At 39.9% G+C, this 27,094-nt stretch overlaps 1 protein-coding gene across 1 annotated transcript in view; it reads right to left on the bottom strand.

Annotated features, from left to right (window-relative positions):
- FAT4 (FAT atypical cadherin 4) overlaps positions 1-27,094 on the bottom strand; it is a 131,965-nt gene that overhangs the window by 39,909 nt on the left and 64,962 nt on the right. The window contains exons 2-6 of the mRNA XM_062614195.1: positions 22,290-22,421; positions 20,099-20,360; positions 17,536-17,886; positions 12,265-13,187; positions 11,125-11,299 (exon numbers count right to left, since the gene is read on the bottom strand). Coding sequence (XP_062470179.1) covers positions 11,125-11,299; positions 12,265-13,187; positions 17,536-17,886; positions 20,099-20,360; positions 22,290-22,421 — 1,843 coding nt within the window. The remainder of the gene's footprint in view (positions 1-11,124; positions 11,300-12,264; positions 13,188-17,535; positions 17,887-20,098; positions 20,361-22,289; positions 22,422-27,094) is intronic.

The raw sequence follows: 27,094 nt of genomic DNA on the forward strand, positions 1-27,094 counted from the left end.
CCTCGCCTCTTAGCCCCTTATATATTCCATTCCATTATTCTCCGACTTCACTTCCTGACTGGATTCACCTACAAGGTGCTGTACTGCACTGTATGGACATATTTATATTTAGCCCCAGAGAACTGAATAAACCAGCCACAGCTGAGAACCATACTAATAAAATTAGCTAGAGTAATGTAAGTAACCCAGCTCCCTTCAGCACCAGCTTGTGGTTGCATTGTGCTCACAGAAACATCCCAGAAGTGCAACATTAATTCAGCTGTTTGTAACATCCCAAGTCACTGCTCTTCAGTTCAAACCCCCAAATCTTTTTGATTTTGCTTAGATGGACTCACATATTTACACTGATTTCCTGTCTATGTAGTTATCCAGATACGGTTTTTTCCTCTAAGTAAAACATCACGTCCACAAATCTACTCCTTCACTCTATTACACTGAAAGATAAAAGTTGAGATTTCACACAGAGTCCTCAATGTTTTTATTCACTTGGAACTGAAATGACTAGCTCACATTTCTGCAGTTACTGAGAAATATAAGAAGAGGAAATTACAAATGAAGTAATTTTATATGGAAAAGAAATAGCTTGGGGCTTGATTCTACCGTCCTCAGTGAACTTTCAGTGAAAGTTGTGCTTGCATAAGGACCACAGAATTCGGCCCCTGGTAATAAGTAGGTTTCATAAAATGTACATGTCATATTTGTGGTGAGAGAAGTAGTTTCCATGGTCAGGCTGAGTTCCCAGATCTCTTAGTTTTGCTTCGATAGCAAATCTTCCCCAAGTCAGTTATTCCTATTATGCTAAAGCATCATCCCTTTTTTCTTCAAACTGCACTTAATATTTTGCATAAAGAAGCATAGTAAATTTTGTGTAAATCCTGAAATACAAGCCAAACACTCAAGATGTTCAAGTTCAGTGAATATAAAATCTTTAAAATTTAAAAGATGATGATGATTATTATTATTATTTTGATTCTCTCATCTCTGTGTGTTGTGGTCTGTTCTATGAAATGAGCAGCTTATTTTCAAGGTGACAGCCATACATATACATTAAGCAGACAGTCCTGCAAACGTCCACACGTCACTGTGCAAGTAAAGATTAACCTGGGATAGTGTCAAAATAGTAACGCTGAGTTCAGGAAGAAAATTGCTTCCCACGGATGTTCTTCCAAAAATTTAAGCTTTTTGCTTACATCTGCAAGTAAACATGTGTCTGGGACGAAGAGAAGGAGCAGACCTTGGGAGCCTGATCCTAGGAGGCCCGCGGTGGAAGATGAATTGCAGGGAGAGGTTACAAGAGGCCACCTTGTGCCTGGCCGTCGCTGCGCTGTGGCTCCCCTCACTGCCAGGGCATTTGAGGAGATGACATGAAGAAATGGCTGCAGGAGGCTCAGGGGTGGGCAGGCAGCAGCACAAAAGCAGAACCTCTCCTTCCAGCAACTGGGAAAAGACCTACAAGCTGTCTTCTGCCCCATTCACCAATGCTTGCTTGCAGCTGGTCACCACAAAAATATGATGATATCAGATATGTCTCAGCTTAGAAGTTATAATGAGCCCTTTGAAGCTTTTCCTCCCTCTGTCCAGGAGAAGGAAGACGAAAAAACCTGGCTATGTGCAGCAATGCAAGTAGAAGAAAGGAAACTAAATGCAGGAAGGTGAGGGTGGTGAGACATTGGCACAGGTTGCCCAGAGAAGCTGTGACTGCCCCATCCCTGGCAGTGTTCAAGGCCAGGCTTGGATGGGCTTGGAGCAACCTGGTCTAGTGGAAGGTGTCCCTGCCTGTGGCAGGAGGTTGGAACTGGATGAGCTTTAAAGGTCCCTTCTAACCCAAACCATTCCATGATTCTACAATTCTATGACAGTGGGAAGAAGGATCATTTAACCTGATGATTTCTACTCCTCAAATGCAGGATAACCAGCAAAGAGAGGACAATACTGCTACTACTCTGCCCTGTTGAGACCCCATCTGGAATACTGTGTCCAGTTCTGGGCCCCTCAGTTCAAGAAGGACAGGGAGCTGCTGGAGAGAGTCCAGCGCAGGGCAACAAAGATGATTAAGGGAGTGGAGCATCTCCCTTATGAGGAAAGACTGAGGGAGCTGGGTCTCTATAGTTTGGAGGAGACTGAGGGGTGACCTTCTAAGTGTCTATAAATATATAAAGGGGGAGTGTCATGAGGATGGAGCCAGGCTCTACTCAGTGGCAAACAATGACAGGACAAGGGGTAATGGGTGCAAACTGGAACACAAGAGGTTCCACTTAAACTTGAGAAGAAACTTCTTCTCAGTGAGGGTGACAGAACACTGGAACAGGCTGCCCAGGGAGGTTGTGGAGTCTCCTTCCCTGGAGACATTCAAAACCCGCCTGGACACATTCCTGTGTAACATTATCTAGGTGTTCCTGCTCCAGCAGGGGGATTGGACTAGATGATCTTTCGAGGTCCCTTCCAATCTCTAGCATACTGTGATACTGTGAATACACATTTCTGGGCATTATAATTCACTCATTCCCCAAATTTGTGCTACTGCTGAGGAGCCTTGAGCTTTTCAGCATGAACCTAAAGACTGCATTCACTTTCGCCTAGGGCTACTCATGCACCCTTAAAAGAAGGGAGTGACATTTGCTGTCTTCATCCACCCTTCTCCTGGGGAACAAGGAAGGTTTGGGGCTCCCTGTATCCCCAAATGCATGACACCATCTGCTCCAGTGTATGTTCAGCTCTCCACACCATAGCTGGACACTAGCATAAGCAGGGAATGATCAGAGTACTTAGTGGAGTAAAAGAAAACAATTGAAGAAAACTTGCAAAGCCATTTAACTTCTTCAAAAAAGCTCAGAAAAAGATGATGCTATTGGAAATTATCTTGGCTGCATAGTACTGTGTGGCTCACAGTGAAAATTAGAAATAGGAGAATGTGTTCAGCACATCATCCACATATTGTCTGATGCTTTAATGGCTTCTTAGTCCTGTCCATACCATGGTTAGCACAGCAGACAGTAAAACTATAATTCTTTTCAGAAACCAGGAACTCAAAGGCTTTGCCGGCATTAAAATATCAAAATTAAGTGATAGAAAACTAACAATAAAGCAAAAAAACTACAGATACATTTCACGAAAATGGAAAAAAGGGATTAAAATTAAATAAAATGAATCTAAATGACTAATCAAAACTCATACTGCAGGCAGTTTACCATGTTTTGTGGTAAATTAAACACATCATTATCGTGAAAATTGGAAAGTGATTTAACAGAAATGGAATTTTTGCCTCACTGAAATGTGTTGCTTTGCAACAAAGCGGATTTCACTTCTCCAGTCAAACACTCAATGAATGAGTCCCAGGACTAAAAGTTGTGTGTGTTATTACAGAGCATTAACTTTTTCACTCAAGTAAACAGGGCCTTTCTCAAAAGAAAGCGGTCAAACCTTCTAAATGCAGTTAAACGCAGACAGAGCATGCTGAGCCTCACACAACTGGTGAGTTTTAAATTAAATATGGAGCCAGAGTAAGTTGAAATGCAACTAGCCTGCATTATGCTTTGGATTTGTAGTGCACACAAAGCTTAATCTGAAATGTGGATGACCGTACATTAACTTATTTACTGGGAACACATTTGCAAAATGAGAAAAATAAGTAGTTCTTTTTACAAGATTGCACCACAAATATTCATCCTGGCTGAATGGATATGTTGACTGTATTTTGTTTTCTTCTTACTCAGTTTTTCACTACAGGCTTTCATACTAAGTCTTCAAAAACTGGTGAACCTAGTATATTTTGAGACAAAAGCTGATATAAGTAGTTAAGAAACAAACATATTCAGAAGCTTAGAAGGTAGCACTACCCTCACCCAGTTCATTCTCGACTGGTGATTGAGAGCCTGCAGGAATCCAGATTTCCCAAATTTCCAAGTGCATCAAATCTGAGGGTTTTCTCATAGTTAGATACAAAACAGTTATTCCCAAAGCTGATTTAACATAAATTGTACTTAAAAAAAAAAAAAAACAAGAGACCTCTTAGGATAGAGCTGTACTTTTGCAAGGATTATCTGACAAGAGGAAAAAAAAGTTTTCTGGACTTCCTAAAAAAACTCAATATTTTCCCTCATCTACCAGCCTAAATAAGCTGGCAGAAAGCAGACCTAAATTTGGGAACATAAGCCATCAAAAAGGAAAAAAAAAAAAAAAAGAAATCACTAGAACAACCTTATTCAAGCAATGACATATTGAGCCATGCTTAGACTGATGCTCATGCAGAAACACACATGCTTACAAAGGCTTTGACAGTGCAAAAGAAATCTTTGTCTCAAAGAGTGATGCGACATGGGATCTCTTATCTGTTTCCTATCCATATGATTTTTAAATTTGGATAGTTTTGTATCAAAATTCCTGACTGACTGCAAGCCTATGAATTCACCGCACTTTGCAATGTCCCAACAGGAGCAACATTACATTGCAAGACATTTAAAGTGCTTTTGAAAGGGTGGGACTTGCACCCCCCCCCCCCCAGAAACAGGTTTCAAGTCCTCTAGTGTGGATATACATTTCCTTATCCCTGTTCTCTCCCTCTGAACTCTTCATTACATTACCTGCAGATGTTTATCTGAAAAGGAAAATAAATAAAAAAATCCCACTGCTGCACTATTACAGAGCTGGACCTACTGGAACACAGGTACAGATAGAACAAAACACTTGCAATAAAGCAAATGCACGGTATATATTTAGCACAACTTCAAGCTGTTCCATTTAACAATCACCTTCCACACATACACATGCATATTATAATAAACTCATCATTTAGACATCTTAAAAATGGTAGCGAATATATCCCTCCAGTGCAGTGTTTTTCCCCATTGTTGCTTTTGTTTTGCAAATCTCAACATGCATGAAGGCCAAAAGAGTCCTGCCTCACTACACTCAGTGAGAGCTGGAGACAGGATTCCTGACATTAGCAGATGGCAGTTAGCGACTTGTGGCTGTCAGGTTGTGCTCTCCTTCCACAGAAGGCACAAGCACTAATCCCATTTGACATAACCCCTTGACATACACTTGCAATTTATTAACATCAAAGGTACAGCTTGTTGGAGACAGTGCTCAGAAAAAACACATGTAGGTATCATTGGTTTCTTAGCCAGAACTGCATTTATTTGAGAGCAAGAAGTGGCCTTCTTCCCAATACATTTCAGAAAATAAATCTTTAAGGAAACTCTTTCACGGCTGAACATAAAGCTCATAACAAAACCTGATGAGTGACTGGTCATCTCCCTGTGCCTGCAGTGCAGGCAGTTCCGGGAGGATGGGCATGACCATGGATGGCACTGCCAAGGCCTCTGGCCACCCAAGCAAGATTCAAAAGAAAAGAGAACCATGACTTAGAAAGGCAAAGACATTTTAAAAAATATTTTCTTAAAACCACCAAATTACTTCTCCTTGTTATAAGTTATTGCTGTAAATAGAAAAAAGAGAGAAGTTGGCTCCTGCAGAGACTGCTGACTGAGGCAGTTTTTGAGTGCTTGTGACTCCTGAATATCCCACAGTGAAATTCCTGTAATGCATAATTTTGAATTATGCTTTAAAACCACCCTGTAAAAATAGTGAAGATTAACCAGCAGGGTAAGTGTTCGGGCCATATGTACACGTTTTACTTGTTCTATGCTTGCAATTAAGGCTTCTCGAAATCATAGCTTTGTATTTGAAGAAAGAGCTAGCAGGGTTTGATTCTATTAGATGCAATGTCTAATTTTAAAAATGATTTAAGATTGTCAAGACTGGAAAAAAAATTATTTCTCTAAGGCTGAGAAATTGCATAGCATAATGACTGCTCTAGTTACTCTATTCTGCAAAACAGATTACACTCAGTGAACTCATTTGTGCATTTGAAATAGAATTTCATATAAAAGTGATGTTAGCAGAGGGATAATAATTTTAACTTAATTTTTGTTTAAAATTTCCAAACCAATCATAGCAAGACAGATGAATGGAGAGATAAGAGTGGAAATGTAACAGCCTGAAAATTTACAACAATTTAATCTTCCTTGATATTTTCAATTATCTACTAAGTCCTTCATATTAAGCATTATATTCTAGCTTGTTTCCCAGTTTCAATAAATCTACCGGAAACACTTTTCAGGGATACAACAGCTTTTTCACCCCTCGAACTATACCAAGAAGTCAAGAACTAATAATAAAGCAAAAAAGCATAAAACAAGACCGTACAAGAAAGACATCGTTATGTCACCTGCTAACCATCAAGGTAAGCATATGTCAAGTTCATGTAACTCACCAAAGCCTAAAGTGATGTGTAGAATTAGACACAGCACAGAAAGCATGGAAAGCAGGACAGTTCTAACTGAAATTTGTGAGTTGCTTGTTTGGTTTGACAGCACCAAGACTTAAAAATAGCTGAATTTGTTTTCAAAATACAACTTAGTCTTTCCAGGCAACATCCTTTTGCAGAGAAGACTGCCTGTAAATTAGAAATACAGTGTATGCTAAGAAAACACTATGAGTATAAATGCTTTTAAGCCCAGCCACATAAATCTCACACAATGTTAACCCTCAAGATTCTTCCCATTACTAGAAAATACTTTACTTACTTAAAATACTTTACTTACAAGTCCTTTACTTGTTACCCCAAACTGTGAAACATATGAAAATGTGTTAAACCCCAATACAACTACATTATCAGATTTCATTTGATTTTAGGATTGAAGGGAACTCAGAAGACAATTCCTGAGAACAATATAACCTCTCTGCTTGGTTGCCCTCCTCCATTATTAAAGGAAAGAATACACAAGTCAGGGACCACCATCTTCTAAAGAAAAAAACATATGATTGTTTTACATACATGCCAGGGATATATACACAGAGCAGCTAACTAAATATAATAATCAGTCCACTAATTAGCTTCTTTCAGAACTGTTTATCTAAATCACTAAATTATATATAAAAAGTATATTAAAATACCCACAGGAATACAGATTCTAATTAGGAACATCACATTTTGATTTTATTGTGTTAACATGCCATTCTGACAAACCAAATCAAGAGATGGTGGCTGCAGTTTATTTAAACAGTAGTCCCGGGCAGCTAGCAGGCTTCCAGATGTGCTACTCAACATCCCTGCAACCAATAAATAAAAGGAGGACTGTTGGAATGTTAACATTTGTCCAGAAAATTGCTCAAAGAGTTAAAGACAGGGATGATAAAAGCAGCTGCACCAGTTCTTGTCAGGCTGCCAGAGTTGAATGTTTACCCAGCACTGCATCCCCACCAGATGGGGTTAAAAAACCTCAAACTTTGGAAAGTCTCTTTTCCCAACCATTTTGCCATGAAGAAAGGCATAGTGTAAATGATTTATGTGGTAGAAACAGACCTGTAAAGACACATTCAAATAGTCACGTGTAGGTTTCTTAGCGTTTATGTTAGCAGACATTTTGAGGGGAGCATCTGCAATCTAAACACTATCATGTTATTCCACAGTCCATCTTTTTGCCTGTCATTATATTTATAATTCATGCATTCTGGTCTTACAGCTCGTGCTGCCAGAGGGTCTCTGAATTGGGATGGCTGAACTTTGGGATTGAATTATGCTTTACTTCTTGAGGAGAGCTACAGGTGTCCAACTCTGGAAGATGCTGTGCATTCCTAGAGATGCACACTTTGCATGTCTTTGTAAATCCCCACTGTCTAGAGTGGAAGTCTTGTATCTGAGACACAGCAGTAGATAGAGCAGGGTGGAAGGGCAGAAGTAAGGGAAGAGTGATGATAAAACAAGACTGAAATCAAGAATCTTTGTGCAGGCTGTCTTGTGGAAACTGGGCATGAAGCAGGCTGCATGGCCACAGATCACTGAGCCAAGTGCTAGAAAAATGTTTTATCAGTCTTCTCCCTCCCCCAGAGCTTAGGGAAGACTCTCTGCCGACCCAAGATCTACCCTGAGGACCGGGTGGAGGATTAGCAGGCAGGGCCAAGGAATAGTTGCGCCAGAGCCAGGAATATGCATATATCATGACTGACTTCTCTGGGCCTGAGGGGAGCTCTTGCTTGGGAAAGCATTTTTTTCAACTACTGACTGGATTTCTATTGCTGGTGCATGTGGTCCCACCAGCGTTCCCCGTCTGACTTGACTGGCATGCTTAACTGTTAATAACGCAACAACTCAAGTGCCCAGGGCTGAGATCTGGCCTCTGGAAGAGCGTGGCTGCAAGGCATGACAAAGCACAGAGATTTCTGAGCCATCGCAGGCACCACACCTTATGCAGCCCTGCTAATACAGGCTATAAAGCCCATAAGGTACTGAGGATGAAATAAGAACCATTGCCAAAGCAGCTGCCCCTTCTGAGGCCACGAATTGTCTACAGTACATTGGACTGATACCTCTAGATAAAAACAATGAAAAATTAAAAATCCTTCTTCTTCCATCAGTTTCCCCATACACAGGCTAGGGTAACAGTGTAAGAACCACAGTCACAAGTTGCTGAAGTAATAATAAACATAAGAAAATTAAGAAGTCCTTGATTATCTATAGGGAGATCAGGAAGACAGCCAAAACCGAATTTGAATCCATCAGTTCTTATGTCTAAAAGTCCTTCTGTGTATGTATTGTGTCTGCTTCCTTGAAAAAGAAAAAAAAGAAGGAAGTTTTCCATGTGTGTTTCAAATTGTATTGCCTTTACACAAAATCCTTCTTTCTAAGCATAAACAAACAAATACAAACTGAGACACTCTAAAGAAATAGCTACATTAGGCAAAGATCTGGACATACCAGTGAGTTTCTTTCATAAATATTTAGCAGCTGCTCAAGCATGTAGTACTCAAACCACTTTTCTTACCCATTTCTAGATTGTGGCATTGCCATCTTTCTTTCAGAAGCTGCAATTCTTTTAGAAAGGCTTCCTCTCACAGAATATTTTTCTAACTCAGTGCCAAATGTCTACAGAAGTACATGTGCATATTATGTACGATAATGTAATTTACAGTAATATAAAATTTGAGACATAAAGACCAACGGAAATCCCAGAACCTGCAACTTGGTCCATTTGTTCCACATTACTGTGACATACATGGCTTTATAAGAGGTTCCCAACGAATTACATGCCAGAGTGTTCTTTACCATCTAGACTGCTTGAACTCCATATGATTAATTCCAACATGGCAGGGATGCCCTTGAATTTACTAAGTATGTAATATATTTAAAGTACTTTAAGTGTTCATCATGACCATGGTCCACATCCTGCTCCCATGAAATTAAGGGAAGTTCTGGCACTGACTTCTGCTGAAGCTGGATATTTACTTCTGATGTTTTAGTTTAGATAAAATGTGACTAAAATGATTTTAAATTGGCATTCTTTGATGGCACGCATGCAGAGCAAGTCTTCAGTCTAATTAGAAATGTTGTGTTATTCACCAGGTTGGTTGAAAACTATAGCTAAGTGTGGATTTGTCAGATTGTAAACTTAAACACAGCAGAATGGTTAAATTTAACTTAAAGCTACTACTGAACATCTGCTTCTGAATACATTTGCTAGCACCTTTTAACACTGATAACAGGGAATAATAACATGAGTTAGCTTTATGAGAACACAGCAAATACAAAAAAAAAGGTAGCTTCATACAGTGTTTACTCAGCATAATATCTATATGTTTAAACACAGGAACTAATAAAACTTACTGCTGTTCTTGTCAGCCCCTGAGGGCAAAGGCCTCAGTCACTTCATGTATTAGACTCCCCTGGATTATCCAAAACTCAGAGATCTCCCAGCACAAATAAATATTTTAATTTGGTATGGTTGGGTAATCTCCTGGATTTCATATTTTTTAGGAACCGTACTCTAGGAAAAAAGATTGTGCTGTTGTCAGACTATTGGCTTACAGTGCTAGGCACGGAATGCAACTGTCTTCTGCTCCCATCCTTCTTCCAAGGATAATTGTTGGCTGTACAACACCCCTTATCAGTTCAGCCTTCGGATATTTCATATGTAGACCTAGTTATGTACAGCCCTAACCGACTCCTGCTGACTTGGACTGGGAGAGTAAACAGACATCAGAGATATGATCTCCCTTACGAAACCAGCCTCAGCTTCGGAAGGAATAATAAGTGTGGTTGAAGTCCAAGCAAGTAAAAGTCACAAGTGAGCGGTTTGCAACTAGAAAGTAATGGAAAGCCAGTGTAAAAAATAGAAAGCATACAGTTATCTCTATCCAAAGTGCAAGACAAATGACACATCCAGTCCTAAAATTGTGTACTGCAGATTCAGCTGTGCCCAGGCTGTGAAATACCTGAGTGCTGCTGCAATAGGAAAATATAAGCCATACATATTGTCACTGATACAAGATATGGCACACAATATGGCAGAAAACAGAATTGTATCCACTTGTCAACAAGCTGACAAGTTTCCATCTATTTTTGGTATTAGAAAGTAAGAACAAGTTCTGCAGTAAATTAAATCCATCAGACCGTGGGGGACCATAGATGAATCCAGAATATGATGCAGGATGACTTTGTTACTAATATTCATACCAAATCTGAAAACAGAATATTGTGCTCTGATGCCTCAAGTGAAAGTGTAATTGGTCTTCATAACACAAATCTACATCCCATTTTAAACTGAGAAAAATTGTATTATACTTAGGATTCTGGAGCAAATGTATGACTGGAGGCTGAGCAAAGCAGAAAATTTAAATTTGATAAGGAAATTATGTTACTTTTCAGGCATAAGATTTTGGTAAGATTATTTGAGTGGTCCATAGCTGTTTTCTGGTCATTGATTTGACCTGTTTGCACATTTCTGATGACAACATTATATTGGATTTTACTGTTACTTATATTGTTTTTTTTTTATTGCAATACATGAGGCTCTTATGACCTAGGTAGGACCACTTACTACTGCAGGGCAAAAAATCAACTCACCTAAATTTGTAGTGAGTCCTATTATCAGAAAACTAGAGATAAGGAAAAAAAAATACCCTGCTTTCCAGAAATCATTTGACATCAGGTAAGCCCAGCTCTCCCTACAGAGATCTAAACTGCAGTTTGGATACCAATCTCCATCCACTAAAATTTCAAACCACCATGAAAATATTTCTTTTCTATCCTGAATGCAATGCTTTCAAGTGACCACTTTGCTTTACCTGCATCAGCAGCTGTGATCAGTAGCATGTACTGTTCCTTTGCCTCCCGGTCCAGGCTCTGCACCAAGCGAAGCTCTCCACTGGCAGAGAGGGTGAAGGCTCCTTCTTCATTCCCAGCCACCAGCACATAAGTAAGTTTGCTGTTTAGGCCTTGATCATCATCTCTTGCTACAACCTATAAAAGCAATGCAAACAAGTGGGAAGAAATATCAAGAGTCGCTGAATGCAGGGTCTGTGAAATCTGGGATAGAAGAAATAAATGCCCCATCTGCAGCAGTGTTCAGGGCCAGGCCAGATGGGGCTTTGAGCAACCTGGTCTAGTGGAAGGTGTCCCTGCCCATGGCAGGGGGTTGGAACTAGATGATCTTCAAGGTCCCTTCCAACCCAAACCATTATATGATTCTATGGTTATCTACAATCCAAATTAACAGATTGAATTAATACAAATGCTTTAAGGGCTAGTATAAATTAGCTATAATTATAAAAATGACTTAACACGGTGATGATGGACTTAAAAGCATAACTTGAAAATATTAAAAAGTTGATTACTTCTTTTTCTCAAGCATAAATACAGTAATGACTGTGCGGGGGCTCAGTGGAAACCACAGATAATCTGGTATAGGCTGAGCCTCATATCAAAGCAAGCATTGCATGTCCTGCTGACTAAATCCATTTAGTGCTCTTTCAGTGTCTGGCACGGAGCCCCATCCCAAGTAGGCAATGATCATCAGATTGAAAGATTTGTTGCATGAAAGTTGAGACTGAGTTGAGATATAAAGCAAATTCTTTAAGTCCTGTGGTAGGCAGGAAGATAGGTAAGGAAAACAAATGAAATTCCAAAGTATTATATAAACTTCTGGTAAAAAAAAAAAAAACAAAAAACAAACAAACAAAAAAAATAAAGCCCCCAAAACCAGCCAACCAAAAAACCCTGAAAAAACCCACACCAATCAAAAAACCCCACCCAAACAAACAAAAAGGTAAAGGAACCAACAACCACAGCATGTCAGATTACAGCCAAGAGGCAACTTGTCTCCCACCTTTTTAATTTTGGAGGAAAACACTATACATTAATAACATATCCTGAGGCATGCTAACAGTATTATATGAGATAGATATTTATTTGCTGAACATACGCACCTGAAGAATAACTTTTGGGAGCGTCTCTAAATTCTCAGGGACATTTACAGAGTAGGGAGAAAGTTCAAATGTGGGAATATAATCATTGACATCCTTCAGAATAATACTGACAGTGGTGGTGTCGGTCCTGGGGCTGCTCCCACGGTCAGACGACTGAACAGTCAGGGTATAGGAGGGGTTTTTCTCTCTGTCTAAAGGCTTGGCAACTGTTATCACACCTGTCACAGAATCGATCCGAAACTCATTATTGGCATCTCCACTCACGATGGCATAGCGGACCTGCCCGTTTGTACCTTCATCTCCGTCTGCAGCAAACACCTGGATTAAATCCGTCCCTGTTAAAGTATTTTCTCCAACCTCTACTTTATAAAGCTTTTGGGCAAAAAGTGGGTTATTGTCATTAATGTCCAGGACTATAACCACCACATCTGTAGATGAAGAAAGGGATGGGTGGCCCTTGTCTGTGGCTACCACGGTTAAGGTGTAGTTGGACACAGCTTCTCTGTCGAGCTCCCCGGTAAGCCTCACTTCACCGTCAATAGTGCCAATGCTGAATTTGTTTCCCAGAGGCCGGAGCAGACTGTATTCGATGTAGCTGTTTGGGCCACTGTCGGGATCGGTCGCCTGTGCTTTAAACACAACTGTGTCTATTGGCGTGTTTTCTGGGACATAGGTCAGCTTCGGGGAGATAAAGCTTGGAGGGCTGTCATTCACATCCAGCAGAATAATGGAAACTTGGGCTGTGCTTGTGTACCTGGAGGCTGGAAGAGGGGCCATGTCATGGACTTGCACAATGAGGCTGTAGAAAGACTGGCTTTCCCGGTCCAAAGGCTGTCTGATACTCAGCACCCCGCTGTTGTCAATGCCAAACTGCCCGGCACTGTCCCCAGAGGCGATGCTGAAGGACAGCTGTGAGTTGGAACCTGTTGTGAGGGGAGAAGAAAGGTAGAGAACATGACTTCCTCCCACTGTCCCAGATATACATGTTTCTGGCCTCATTTCCTATGGAAATGAGGACTGTATAATTGTGCTGCTTGTTCTGCCTCCTTATGACTATTTCTGAATCCACCAGCTAATTTCAGCCAAGTTTCAGAGTGGAGCAGAAGCCTTTGAAATAATTATTTTCTGACAAGAGTTGAAGAAAGAGAGAGGGAAGGATATTAATTGGAGCAGCCACAGAGGGAGCAGCCGGCTGAGCTTGTCTCTGCATTTCATTCAGCAGGAAATGCATGGTAGCAACCAGCATGATTTTTCCCTGTCTACAACGGCTAGGGATAAAGGTTTTGAATGGTTTTCCTTGGGAAACCAAGACTCAACGGTTCTGCTGCTCACTGAACAACTGTTTTCCTCTCTTTTTCCCAGTTCATCTAAGCAACATTATTATTCATGTAACTATTTCATGAATTCTTCCACCCAATTAAAAAAAGCCACAACCAGAACCTCCCAAGCCTAGTTAGAGCAAGCCAAGTGTGAATACTGGGGAGAGGTATGCTTCCCATATATGGCATGGTATTCCAAAATATCAGATAAACAGCCCTCATCTTGTGATCGAAACGTAACTATCAATTATGGTCAAGGGAGAGATTTATAATTCTGGTAAGGGAAATGCATCCTGAATTTTGACAAGGCTGCAAAATTACCTTAAATATGCCACACAGGAAACAAATGTACGTTACTGCTTTAACTCCAGAGTTCACTCTAAACAGCTCATTTTTGGGAATACCCAATTGGAATGAGTCTTCTCTCATACAGATATATCGCTCTCTCTCAAGATATCTATATAAAAATATCTATCTTATTCCCATTATAATTAATGTTGAAAATATTGGTTTCTTGTTTTGGATCATAAGGAGTATGATTTAGGATTAGTAGATTAACAGACCGTTCACTACTAATTAACCCCTCAGATGTGCTTTTTCATGCAAAGAAACCGAGCTGTCTGCTTAAGCTGATGATTACTTGCCTGTGTTTTGTCATTTTGCTCAGAAGCTCTTTCCCCTCCAACTGAAATGCTTTGATAACAAAATTATTCCTGCATTAGATTTATTAATCTCTGCTGTTGATTACGCTCAGATTTAGGAGCACTAGTTTTAATTATCTTTCCCCCAGTGGCTACTCTAATTGGCATCTTTCCCTCTCTTTTCTTCTCTTGTAGGAACTTAATTATAAAACAAATAGAACCAAACATGAAAGACAAAATATTTCAATGTAATTAAAGAAATTAATACATTTATATGCCAGATATTAGTGTTTCTACATTACTTCGATCAAGTGAAACAGCGTGAAAATGTAATGCCAGTCTATTTTTGGTCAGCTGTATTTTCAAATGACTAATCCCATGGATGAAAGTCTTCTGACTTCAGTAAAGCACTTGCTGGCAATTCAAGATTTTTGTCAATTGACTTTGGAGATGGGTAGGAATTAGGTCCTAATGAAGAAAATGACTTTAAAATACTCTTCTCCTCCTCCCCCAGAATTTTCTATGGTGGTGTTTGTTCCTATAAAATTTACTGCTTGTTCTTCATCTCAGCTCCCTGTACCTTTTCATTCCTTGTCCTGTCATAAGTTTTGATCCTGCTAATTCTTATATAGGTTTAACTGTGAAGCTTAAGTATCAGTGGAGCCAGGACTGCCACTTAATTAAGTGTTCTTTTTAAACACATTGTGTGGCTCATCCATCCTCTCTCCCCAGGTTTGGAGCTGGGCTTTTCTTAAGGAGAATGTAGGGGCATTCTCTTTGCTGAACTTTGATTTTATTTAATCTGAGGGTTAATTTGTTAAAACTCTGAGTGAGAGGTCAGATACAGAGCAAGTAATTTCACGATGATGCTCCTTTAAAGGTCTTGTTTCTGTTTTTATTTATTTACTAATGAAACAAGACATAATATCCTACACTCTCCCCCATTCTGTAAATACCTGTAGAGTCTAACTGGGAAATCCCACCAGTTTTTGCCTGGAGAAATATCTTACTATACTTTTTAACAAATAGACAAGCTTGTACTTTGCCCTAAGAATTTTCCTGTTAATTCAACATGGAAAAAAAAAAAAAATCTGAATTTCAAAATGAATGTGTTTAAGAAGCTAACTTCTTTATTACCCTGTAAATAACCAGGAGCTGTTGCTTATAATTACCATGCATCTGTATATGAAACTGCCCAAGCTGAGCTAGGCAGCTAGTTTCCCAAGGGGTTTGTTGAAAAAGAAAATGAAAATGGGAGCAGTTGCACTATCACCATGCTTTTGTATTTTATCAGTGTTTATCCTGAAACAACAGGCATACCTCACTATAAAACAATGTCTTTTCAGAGCTCCTTCAGACTATATATATAATCATATAACATGAATAATCAACAGAATTATATTTGTGTGCATTAAATGCACCATCTGTAAGCCACTTGTAGAAGAATACAGTACTAGCTATTTCTGTACTCCAGATAAATACAAGACGACAGAGGATAACAAGCTCGGGCTTGAAACAGAAACACCACTAGATCATAACATTTCCTGAAGTTACAGTCTTATGAGGGAACTCAACCTGGCATACTCTTGGAATGAAATTTCTGCCCTATTAATTTTAAATCCAGCCTGTTAGAAAAGTAAGTGTGCCAGAAAATACAGAAGGCAAGATATCTGACTTTTCATTGCATTACTCCTCAAATACTCATTTACTTCATTGATAGCTGAGCTCATGGAGAATGTAAAATGATATGTCAGTGCTATGATATAGTTCACATCCAGTGTGTGCAGATGAAAATTAATGTATGAGGTGGAAGAAAAAAGGAAAACAGATTCATAACGGTTAACTGAAATTAACTTCCAAGAAGATTTAAACCAAATGTACTCCCAACAGGAAAATAACTGGACACAAACCCATTTAGCTATGGGTCTGAAGGAACAATCTCTTCCCTGGATATGCATGATACAAGCACAAGTTCCTCCTCCAACTTATAGGTAGGTTATGTAAAATAAAAGCTTTAACAAGAGTGGTGAAAGAGATTCGTGCAAGAATAGCCAGTGCCACCAAGCTCTAATTTCTGACTTGGTGGTTTATCTGATGGAATCATTTCTCACTCACTTTCTCACTTTGATCTCAAAACCAGCTGCACAATTTTTACCATGGAAAGTTCTATCCATCAGAACAAAATTTATGTTCCCACAAAAATGTTTGAGTTCAATAACTAAGCATTTCCTGAAGCAAAATTGCTTTACTGAATAATTTTGACCAGCTCAGTCATTTTATGTGCATGAAACGTGATTCCTCAAAGCACGTAGGTGCTTTGTGCTTGGAGCACACATTTCAGTCCAAGACATTTCTATGGGCTTTGCTGAGCCAGTGTCAAGTTGAAAGGAGACAAGGTTGCTTAACATGTCACAAAAATTACCTGTAAAGTCACTATGAGTGTTATGAATAAGTTTATGTCAGGTCACACTGACTGATGTCAGTATCCTATGGAATGACTTTTATGTATTTTATGGCCATATTTTATAACTATTCTTGCCTGGACAAAAACTGTATGGCAAAATGGTTAAGCAAGTGATAAAAATTGTATCTTTTACACTGCAGCACATTAACACCTTCTGGATGCCATAAATAATCCCAAGATCAAAGCTTATATTATAGAATCATAGAATAGTTAGGGTTGGAAAGGACCTTAAGATCATCTAGTTCCAACCCCCCTGCCACGGGCAGGGATGTCTCACCCTAGACCATGTCGCCCGAGGCTCTGTCCAACCTGGCCTTGAACACTGCCAGGGATGGATCATTCACAACTTCTTTGGGCAACCTGTTCCAGTGCCTCGCCACCCTAACAATAAAGAACTTCTTCCTTATATCCAACCTGAACCTCCTCTCTTTAAGTCTGAACCCACTAGCCCTTATCCTCTCGCTAAAATCCCTGACAAAGTCGCGTGAACATATAGGTCTAATGTGTGCAGCCTAAGCACCAGGAGAGAAATCATGGTGTTCAACTGCTGTAATATGCGCTAGGTAAAATACAGCTTTGCAACTAATTTCTGCAACAGCAGTTAAAAGCCGTATTTGAATGTATTTTTAATTTACCACAAATAAAAATAAGGAAGAAACCACCCACTTAAACCTAATGCGAAATGTGAGAAAACTAACTTCTATTTACACAGCAAGCACTGCATTTAAGCATATGTTGGCATCCTAAGGATAGCCTTAATTTGCCTTTACTACTAGGTCTTCTAATATGGTGCTAAGGTGAAATATGTATTTACCATCAGTGATACAGAATATGAGGAAACACCTACCATCATCTGCATCAGTGACACTGAAGTTGAGAATAGCAGATCCTGGAGACAGATTCTCCATCAAAGATGTGCTGTATGAGGTCATGCTGAACACTGGTGGGTTATCGTTGATGTCCAGTATATTGAAGTACACTCTGATGGTAGTGAACTGGCCTCCCCCATCTTCTGCACAGACAGTAAGGATGTAATACTGCTGTACTTCGTAATCCAGCACACGGGTCAGGTTGAAGACTCCGGTAACGGGGTTCAGGAAGAAGATACCCTCTTCATCATCTTCATTTACAGTGTACGTGATCTCCCCATTGATACCAGAGTCATCATCTGTGGCTAGAATAGCTGCCACTAAGGAACCTGCACAGCATGACAGGACAACAACATCAGTCATTCCCAAAAGGCAGCTCACTGATGTGGTCAGAACCAACTCATCATCAAGGAACCCTGTAGAATAAGAGGCATCTTCCAGTAGAAATTCAAGCCCCAACAATGTATAATTACCAGCTATAAAAGGTTTTTGAAAGCTGAAAGGAACAGTATTCAGTATGATGTTTATTTTAAAGGGCTACTAATATTTCAAACAGTAATTAAGATCAGCTCATTTCCAAGAAAAGAAAAGATTTCACTTCTTTTCCATGGAACCAGATGAATAACTTGTAAAACAGTTAACCATTTTCAAGAAACATGACAATGAAAGTTACTTATCATGAGGATGAAGAGGAGTGCTACAATTTCCTTTAAAACAGCTGAGTATGCTGGTATCTTTTACACCCATTTGATCACTTCATGCTCTAACAATTCTGATTGCTGTAAAGCTGTGGCTGCCCCATCCCTGGCAGTGTTCAAGGCCAGGCTGGATGGGGCTTAGAGCAACCTGGTCTACTGGAAGGTGTCCCTGCCCATGGCAGGGGGTTGGAACTGGATGAGCTTTAAGGTCCCTTCCAGCCCAAATCATTCTATGATTCTGTGTGATTGCACATTAATTGGTGAAGAGGGCTGTCCAAAAGCTGGTCAGGATTATCAGCCCTCCAGTGATTTTGATCACAGTGCAGTCAGAGAGGCTCAGCAGAGGTACAAGCCCTAGGAAGGTACAATTCCCAGTCACAGCTGCCAGGCTTCAAGGGGAACAGGAATTCTTTTCTGGGACAGAGAACAGAACCCTGAAGGGGAACAGGTGAAGCTGCAGTACTTAAAAGTACAAAATCAGATTTTTCTTCTTTCAGAACCTATCACCACTGAGCTGTGTTAGGACACAAATGTACACCCCATAAATGATCACAGAGAGGCCTCATCTTAATGTGGAGGGAATTATGCTTGCCATTTCCAGGGTTATTCCTGTTAAAACAGACAGAGTCTCAAGACTCTGCATGACAAGAGAGGAGAGCATAGCTGGGGATCAGGAACCAAGCCAGCCTGTGCTCCACAGACATCTCAACTACTATCATACCAGATTCCTGAGGCACAGCTGATTGCAGTGTAATCCTTCAACACAAAACACCATTGAATTATGGGACTGTGAGCGTGGGACAGGGTGCAAAATTTGGGAGGCATGGGGATAATATTGGTTATCCCAAGCTGAACTTCCCATGCTTATAAGTCAAAGCCCTAAACTAAAAGGTTGAAAGCTATCACCATGCCGTTTGTATCCCCTTTGTTTATTCACATTTCAGAACAAGCTTCTAAGATGCTTCAGTTACTAATACTGGCAGACACTGCTTTTGTATGAGCAGTCTGTATAAAATACTGGAAAATTTCTATTGCCAGTAATATTAATTTCTGGAGACATATAATACAGCACAGCTTTCAAAAAAATTTTGCGGTCTAAGTATTTTCTAGTTTATGAACTAACTTTTAAATATCAAAGCATTCTTGGATACAAAACAAGATTTACAAGGAGAAAACAACAACTTAAGATATTGGCGATCAGATTTAGGAACCACAATTAATTACGTAAAGGTTAGATTTTCTACAAAAAATAAAACATGTCAAAAACAGGAGTCAGAGCTAAGATCAAGGAAATATGATGTTAGGGTTAATAACTGAGGTCATGTAGGGATTCTTCTTAAGGAATCAGCATATTACCGGCTGCTCAGTGGTCACCCATTATCTGATCCTACACTTGATGAATTAAGTACTGTAAGTCACCTTCACTGAAGATGGCTCCCTAAATCAGTATTAGCATCACCATTACACCTTCATGACAGGTTATACTGTTTGTATCCTATAAGTTGTTCTTTCTCTTACTTTTCTTTTTGCTATTTTCTAAAATAATTTCACTCAGAGACTTCCACTGGGATACAGGCATAATTGCTATTCTGCACCTAGGATTTATTTGAGTGGCAATCATTTCTCCATTTCCCATTGAAAAGAAATTTGAACCCACTAGTGATACAGATTTCCTATCAAACAGCATGATGTGATTCCCTCTGTTTCTCTGTCCCATCTAAAGCCTTTAGCATCTTCTGCCTCCTGGCCAAGTCAGACAGGTTGGCTACCCCTTCCCATTCAAATCCCTGTGGACTGACAAAAAGAAAATTTCAAGTCTATTTTAGAATAATATCCTATTTACCTGGAGTGGCATCTTCTGGGATGTCAAAGGAATACACTGGCTTGGAGAATTTGGGGATATGGTCATTAACATCGCTAACAGTGATGTTTATTCTCATATCTGAGGACTGCAGGCCGTCATCAGCACGAACCAGCAAGGAGTACTTGGAGCGGCGCTCCCGGTCCAGGCGCTTGGTGGCTATCAGGTCTCCTGACTCAGGGTCGATGTGGAAGCTATCATCCGCACCGCTGATAATAGTGTATGTGACCAGGGCATTGGCTCCCTAAGTAAAAACAGAAGTGGTCAAATCAAGATATTTGCCAGGAAAACCACATCATAATTTTCTGTAAGACAAGAAACATTCCAGTAACTGTACTTGGCGAATATTTGTCAGAACAGTTTCCCTTAATAAACAGCTTTCCTTCCCAGTCCCTGCTTCAGATCCCCAGTAAAGATATATGCACACACAGTTTTTACTTATGAGACATATGACAAGGTTACCCAGATACATTTTGCTCCTGCCAGTGGGATCAGCTCTGCTTTTCTCGCATTCTGAAGGTGAGATGGAAGACGGTGCAGAGGGACAAGGGATGCAAGGAGGGAGGACCAAGGATGGCCACACAGCAGCTCCACCAGAGCATGACCAGAGCTGCAGCCCCCAGTCAGCAGAAACTCATGGGAGCCATGCATGCAGCAGCCTCTCAAAGGCCAATTTCTGCATGGAAATACATTTACCCCTGAAAATAATCAGCCTCAGAGTAACAAATCATCTGTCATTAAAATCATAGTTCTGGGTTGTGCTGGAAGTCAAAAGCATCAGCTTTTGTGTCAAAGAAAGCACCCCATTCATCTGTGGAAAAAAAAAGGATTCATTTGAGCATTTTGGTTAAAAGTAAAATTAAGGAAAAATAAAGTTACATTAAAAAATGATCAATACTTGTTTAGTTTGTTGTTTTGTGTTTTTTTTTCGCTTTTTCCCCTTACAGGCTGAAATTAAAACTTAGGAGAAAAATATGGAAACTTCAATTCCAAAAACACTGACCCACTGCATTTTGCCTCAGCCCTATTCTGTCCCAAACACTGAGAACAGTCACCTGCAGCTAACAACCAAATAGACCCATCTTACAGGTCTTAGCCCTGAGGAGTACTGAGGTTTCCTGGGAAAAGGAATGCTACCTGAGATCTGTTTCCACCCACCTCCTGGGGCTGGGGAGGTGGTTAAAGCTGGCTATGGCAACGGGTGGGTGGTCCAGGGTATACAAGGGGCTGACCAGAACACACAGCACCAGCTTTAAGGGAAAACAGAAAGAGACCTATGATCCTGTCCAAGATAGGCTTAAGGGAACTGAAGTTCTGGTAACCTCCAGCATCAGATACATGTACCTATACCCCATGTGCTAACTATGCGTTTTGGTGGACAGGAGATATTTACTGTGGCTCCTCTCAGATTTCACAGCTACAACCTGAACACCAGTGGCACTTCTGAGGTGAGCAACGGATCAAAGAGACCAGAGAGAAAGAAATTCTGCAGCTGTTTCAAACACTCTTGCCTAAAAAAGCAAATTAACAGAAATAAACTCCCACTTGTATTTGTGAGATGGGAGACATGTTAGATACCTGACCTCATGGGAGTGCCTAGTGCCAAACCATTTCTCTGGGGTGTTGTTTCAAAGAGGTGGCCTGAGCTAACTGATAAAATGAAATTTAGAAAGAAAACAAGCTTCTGCAAGTATTACAAGGGTGCCCAGAGAAGCTGTGGCTGCCCCATCCCTGGCTGTGTTCAAGGCCAAGCTGGACAGGGCTTGGAGCAACCTGGTCTAGTGGAAGGTGTCCCTGCCTGTGGCAGGGGGTTGGAACTGGATGAGCTTCAAAGTCCCTTCCAAACTAAACCATTCTATGACTCTGTGATTTTTTGCCATTAGTGGAACCCCTCATTCAGGGATGTTAGGAAAACGTTAACTCATGATATGCAAGCCAGCGAGTAGCCTTCAAGTAACAGAGTATTTATCTCACTTGCTTGTGTGTGTTTGCCTCTGCATGACTCTGTGATACTGAACACAGTTTTGTGAATAGGCCAACTGCAGTTCAAAGCATGACCACAATGACTCCCAAGGCCAAGCTCTCACAAAGGCAATAAGGGAGCAGGTAAAACCACGTATTTTCAGTATAGCATTTTTAGTACAGATACTCAGATATGAAGCCACACTCCCACCTCATCAGCATCCATGGCTGTCAGCTGCAATATTTTTGATCCATCTCCTATATTCTCTTCTACAGTGAGATCAAGCATATCTGTGGGGAATACTGGTGGGTTGTCATTGATATCCTGAAGTGTTATTTCCACCTGTAAAAAGCAGGAATAGGAAAAAGTTGTGTGAACACTGTGAATTAGACACTGATTGGACCTGAATGCTACAAATCACATAATTTTGAAAGAAATCAGGAAAATTGTTCTTAATCACATAAATTAGAACATTCCCAAATCACACCAACAATAGGAAAAGTCCCTCCGGATATTAAAATTCCACGTTCTTGTAAAATACCCATAGGAAACCCTCTAACATAAATAAAGTTAATTTGACTTGATGATAGCAACTGATTTTAAATTGTCCTAGTCTAGTTTATATTGGAAAAGATCCACTGATAGACTGTCACTCTAATCCTCAAAGTCGGCCCCTGGAGTATAGCTGCCAAGTCCCAGGGCAGGAGATCATTCAACCATAAAATGCTGCCTGACATAAAGATGAGGTGGTGTAAAATTCTCCCTGAAATGTTTATATATTGGCAACCCTCCGTTCTGAGGGAGCAAAAATCACCCTTGCTCTTTAGGCTTAAAAAAAAAAATCACTTTTTCTTTCTTGCTCTAAATGCAGACATAAATGTTACTCTAGAAGCACCCACTAGCACCTCCTTACCCATGAACACTTCAACTGAAGTTCTTTTCACGCACAATATCTGTATGTTTTATAGTAGTGATAGTTACTGAAAAGTCGCTTTGTGTTCTTTATTCCTAGTTTTTCACAAGCAAGATTGCTGCCCTGCTGATACCAATTTGAAAAGTTCTGTTTTGCTTTGTTATTGGGTATGGCACATAACATTGCAAAAAAGACAGAAAGAAAGAGAGGACACATCTGGCTTACATTCATCATGCAAAAAGAAGGCTTGTTTTGGACCTAAAGTATTAAATGGCCACCAAAATCTGAAGACCTAATGAGAAAACCAAGGAGCTGAAGGAAGTCTGTCTTTATTGTTCTTCAAGGAATGGCTGTTGCACAGGAAGGTAGGGAAAGGTATGGATGACTTAACAAAGATACCTAGATTGACAGGCAAAATGTTATGTATACTACAGTACCTACCATGCCATTATCCACAACGGATCTCCCTGCACTTAGCTGAAAATATGCGGGTTAGACTGCTCTGGATATAATCAACACAGACATTTCTGGTGATCTGAAATCTATAATTTCTATTCTTTCCAGTCACCTGCCATAATATTTCCTTTTTTCATGCTGTTTTCATACAGACCACCAATTGGCAAGCCATTCTGACTTAAACAACAGGACGATCCCTAAGATAAGCAGTTTGGTGAGGAAAGCTTGGCTGTCCCTACAGAGCAACTGAATCACCCAGGCTCATTTGCTGTATCTTTTCCCAAGCTCTCACTGGCTGTACCCTAGGGCCATTGGTCCTCCTTGGGCTTCCTGAGATCACATCCTGAGGGGTGCTCCATCTTTTTGTCCTCCTTCCAAAGCCAACTGGTTTGGAAAGCCTAACATTTCCACCAGTGCTAGACTTTGTGATGGAACAGATTTGGTATGCATGCTATTCTCCTTCATTAAGCACCCTGAAAATATAAATTGCTGTAGATCTGTAAATACTCTGAGAGTATATTTGATCACGGCACACCCATCTCTTCTGCCTCAGAGGATGTTTCTAATGCAGAGAAGGCTGCAAGGAGCTTCATTGTTTCCCTGATAAACACTTTTCCTCCAACAGGAGTTCTTCAGAGGGTGGAGAGATGTGGACTGCCATGAACACCTTATGGCTACACCGGTCAGTATGTACACCACACAGGGAGACACCTTCCACCCAGGGATCTAAGCCATCCTCAGTCATCTTGAGTAAGTTATCATGTTTATTTTCATGTTTTTTTTTCACTTTGTGTTCAGTATTTATGCCCACAGTAGGTTACTGTTACAGTCAGCCTGCCAGAACTTTCCCACAACACTAAAGAGAACTGAAGTGTCTTTGAAAACAGAGGAAATATTACATTAATATTACAGATATATCTGCTGGAAGTGCAGACAAAATATTGGTCCTATCAGCCTTACATGGTCTTCTATAGAAGACCATTATGCATTTATACCATCTCTAATTCCTTTGACTGTTCACAAATAACACACAAAACCACTTCATAGCTTGAGACAGATTAACCCAGAAGGTTTTATTGTTAAATTCAAATCCCTATCAACAGAAGCCAAAGAAGTGCTGACCGGAGCATCACAAGCAATGATTTGACAACTAACCAACCAGACACAAACTCTTGAAGGAAAAAAGAGTTTTCATGGTGACTGATGCATCTGGGTGACAATTAACCACAGAAATGGAAGAGACACAGTAGAAATGACAGAGGAAGGATTTTGCAAGTGGGTCCTGCCCCGTGAGCTGGCACAGCAAATTATGTGTGCTTTTCTGCTCTAAGTGTAGCATTTCCTCAGATACGGTGTCAAGGTAAAGCAGCTGCACAACTCTGCAATTTATTTATTCATACCATATGTGTCACACAGAGCTAGTGTTTCAGATGCAGGTGATTTCATCACCAGGACCCGTTGTCAGGATAAGAGATTACCCTTTGTAAAAATCATATGAAAAATATATGATGACTTTTGGGGGGTTCAGGTTAGGAGCTGTGCATTGCCTACAGCTTACACAATGTAAAGTAGCCAGAATCCAAGTATATACAGATGGCTAACAGCTGTGTGACAAAATAAATTAATTATAAAGCCAGATTCCAGAGAACTGGGGGGGAAAAATAAAATAAAAACAAACAAAAAAGGAAGAATAAAGAGTAATAGAAGTAATTTTATCCTGAAAAATCAGCTCACAAGCGAAAAAAGCCACTGTATTTTATACCAAAGACTTGCTTTAGATGGTGGAAAAATAAGAAATTCTTAAATAAGGGACAAAATTTTTTAGAAAGAGACCACAATATTTTTAGCAAGCCTTCACACTATGATTTACTATTTGCCCACAGGGCTTAGATAATGCATATTCCTTCATAATTCATTGCTGGCTAAGTCTAACTGGCTTCCCTGTGTAAAGTTATCTTTTTACTTCTGTTATTACTTCAGCTTATAGACTGTTGCAAACCTAAGAAATAAGATCCTGAGACCTGCCCGTTTGCAGAAATTTCACTCGAGTAATACATCTCTGAGAAGGGCTTGAGAAAAATCAATACAAGAATAAATATCTAGGAAACCAAAGACCTGTAAACCTGAAATATGCCACAGGAAGAAAAACAGTGTCCTTAAGGGATTTGTCCAAACCTTGGTCCCTAGAACAGGATGGAACCATTAGGTGACAACACCTGTTCAACTCTAGGAAGCAACATGCCCAGACTACATGGAAAGTGATAACCACTACCCCCTTCTCCAAACCCATCCAGCACAGGCAGTATTTTTGCCTGACCTCAAAAACATCAGTCAGTGTGACTCTGGTGGTCTAGGCACTGATGAGGGCTTTGCTCCCTTGAAGAACCTTGAATTTCTGCAGAAGCCATGGGAATATAAATAGTCACAGACAATTCTAAACCTGTAAAGACTGTGATGGAAAACTGATGAATAGATTCAAAATATTGCCTTGCTTTATTTGTTCAAGGGCAACTAAAAAAACAATAAACCAAAAACTAGAAAGCTTTGTTCTATCCATGTGCACGTGTGTGTAAACCTCCACAAAATCACTTTACTTTGTACAATTCTAATATAATGCTTTTCCCTCACATTTAACACATCTAAAAAAAAAAAGACTGGAAATTAAAGTTCTGCAGAAAAATACATGTTGCTTATTTATTATGCCTTGTAAAGTAAACACAATCATTTTCCAGACCAAATTCTATGCAAACTATCGTTACATGAGGGGTTTTTTTTTGTGTTTATGTTTGTTTCAACCTATATTAAACTAAGACGCAAAAATATAGACAAACAACAAACCACAGAGATTAGCAAAAGTAGCAAGTCAAACAATACTACAGATTTCCCCATGTCTGAATCCAATTTCTTGTTCTCCCAAAACCATCATGCCCCTGCCAGTGTTACAGATGGTCAACCTAGCCTCATTTGCAAGAATTTGATTGCTCAGCCTGCTGTTATGGAGATTTGTAAAGCAGAGGATGTATTAATTACCTCGATCTTGTTAGGATTCTTATTTGCTGCTCAAATTAGCCTCTTGTGTTTTTTTCTTCATAAACAAATTCAGAACAGATTGAGGCAGGGCAGCACACACATCAAACAGTTTTGACTTAATTTACTTTAAAGGTAGATGTAAGAAAAATACAAGTTCTTTTCTCCATTCAGACAAACCTCAGGTCTTAACAAATTTCAGGAACCATACCAGGACCTCACTTCATAAAGCATACAGTATCTATTTAGTTATGAAACTGAACACAAGAAGTCACTGGGCAACTCGCTGTTGTTTCAAAATGTTGTCTTTACTTTGAAGAAAGTAGAAAATGCCCTCTTTGAAGTAAATGATGGCATTTATGAAGACCGTATGTGAAGGAGATTCTTTACAAAGAGTGATGCTGCAGTGTAAAGTCTTCAATAGTTTCATACTTTGCACACCATTCTGAAAACATTTATTTGGGGCAGGGGTTGGGAGGAGGAGAAACTCAATTCTGATGGAAATCAAGTAAAAATGATATTTTATTTTTTTTCCGTTTAGCCAAAATTAGTTTGCATTTGAGTAATCAATTCTTAGCCACAAAAACTTGTTGAATTAAGCAGTTGTTAAAAAAGTTTC

The sequence above is a fragment of the Pezoporus occidentalis genome, unplaced genomic scaffold (assembly GCF_034315485.1).
Source record: "Pezoporus occidentalis ecotype Australia unplaced genomic scaffold, CSIRO_AGI_Poc_V1 ctg172, whole genome shotgun sequence".
NCBI lineage: Eukaryota > Metazoa > Chordata > Aves > Psittaciformes > Psittacidae > Pezoporus > Pezoporus occidentalis.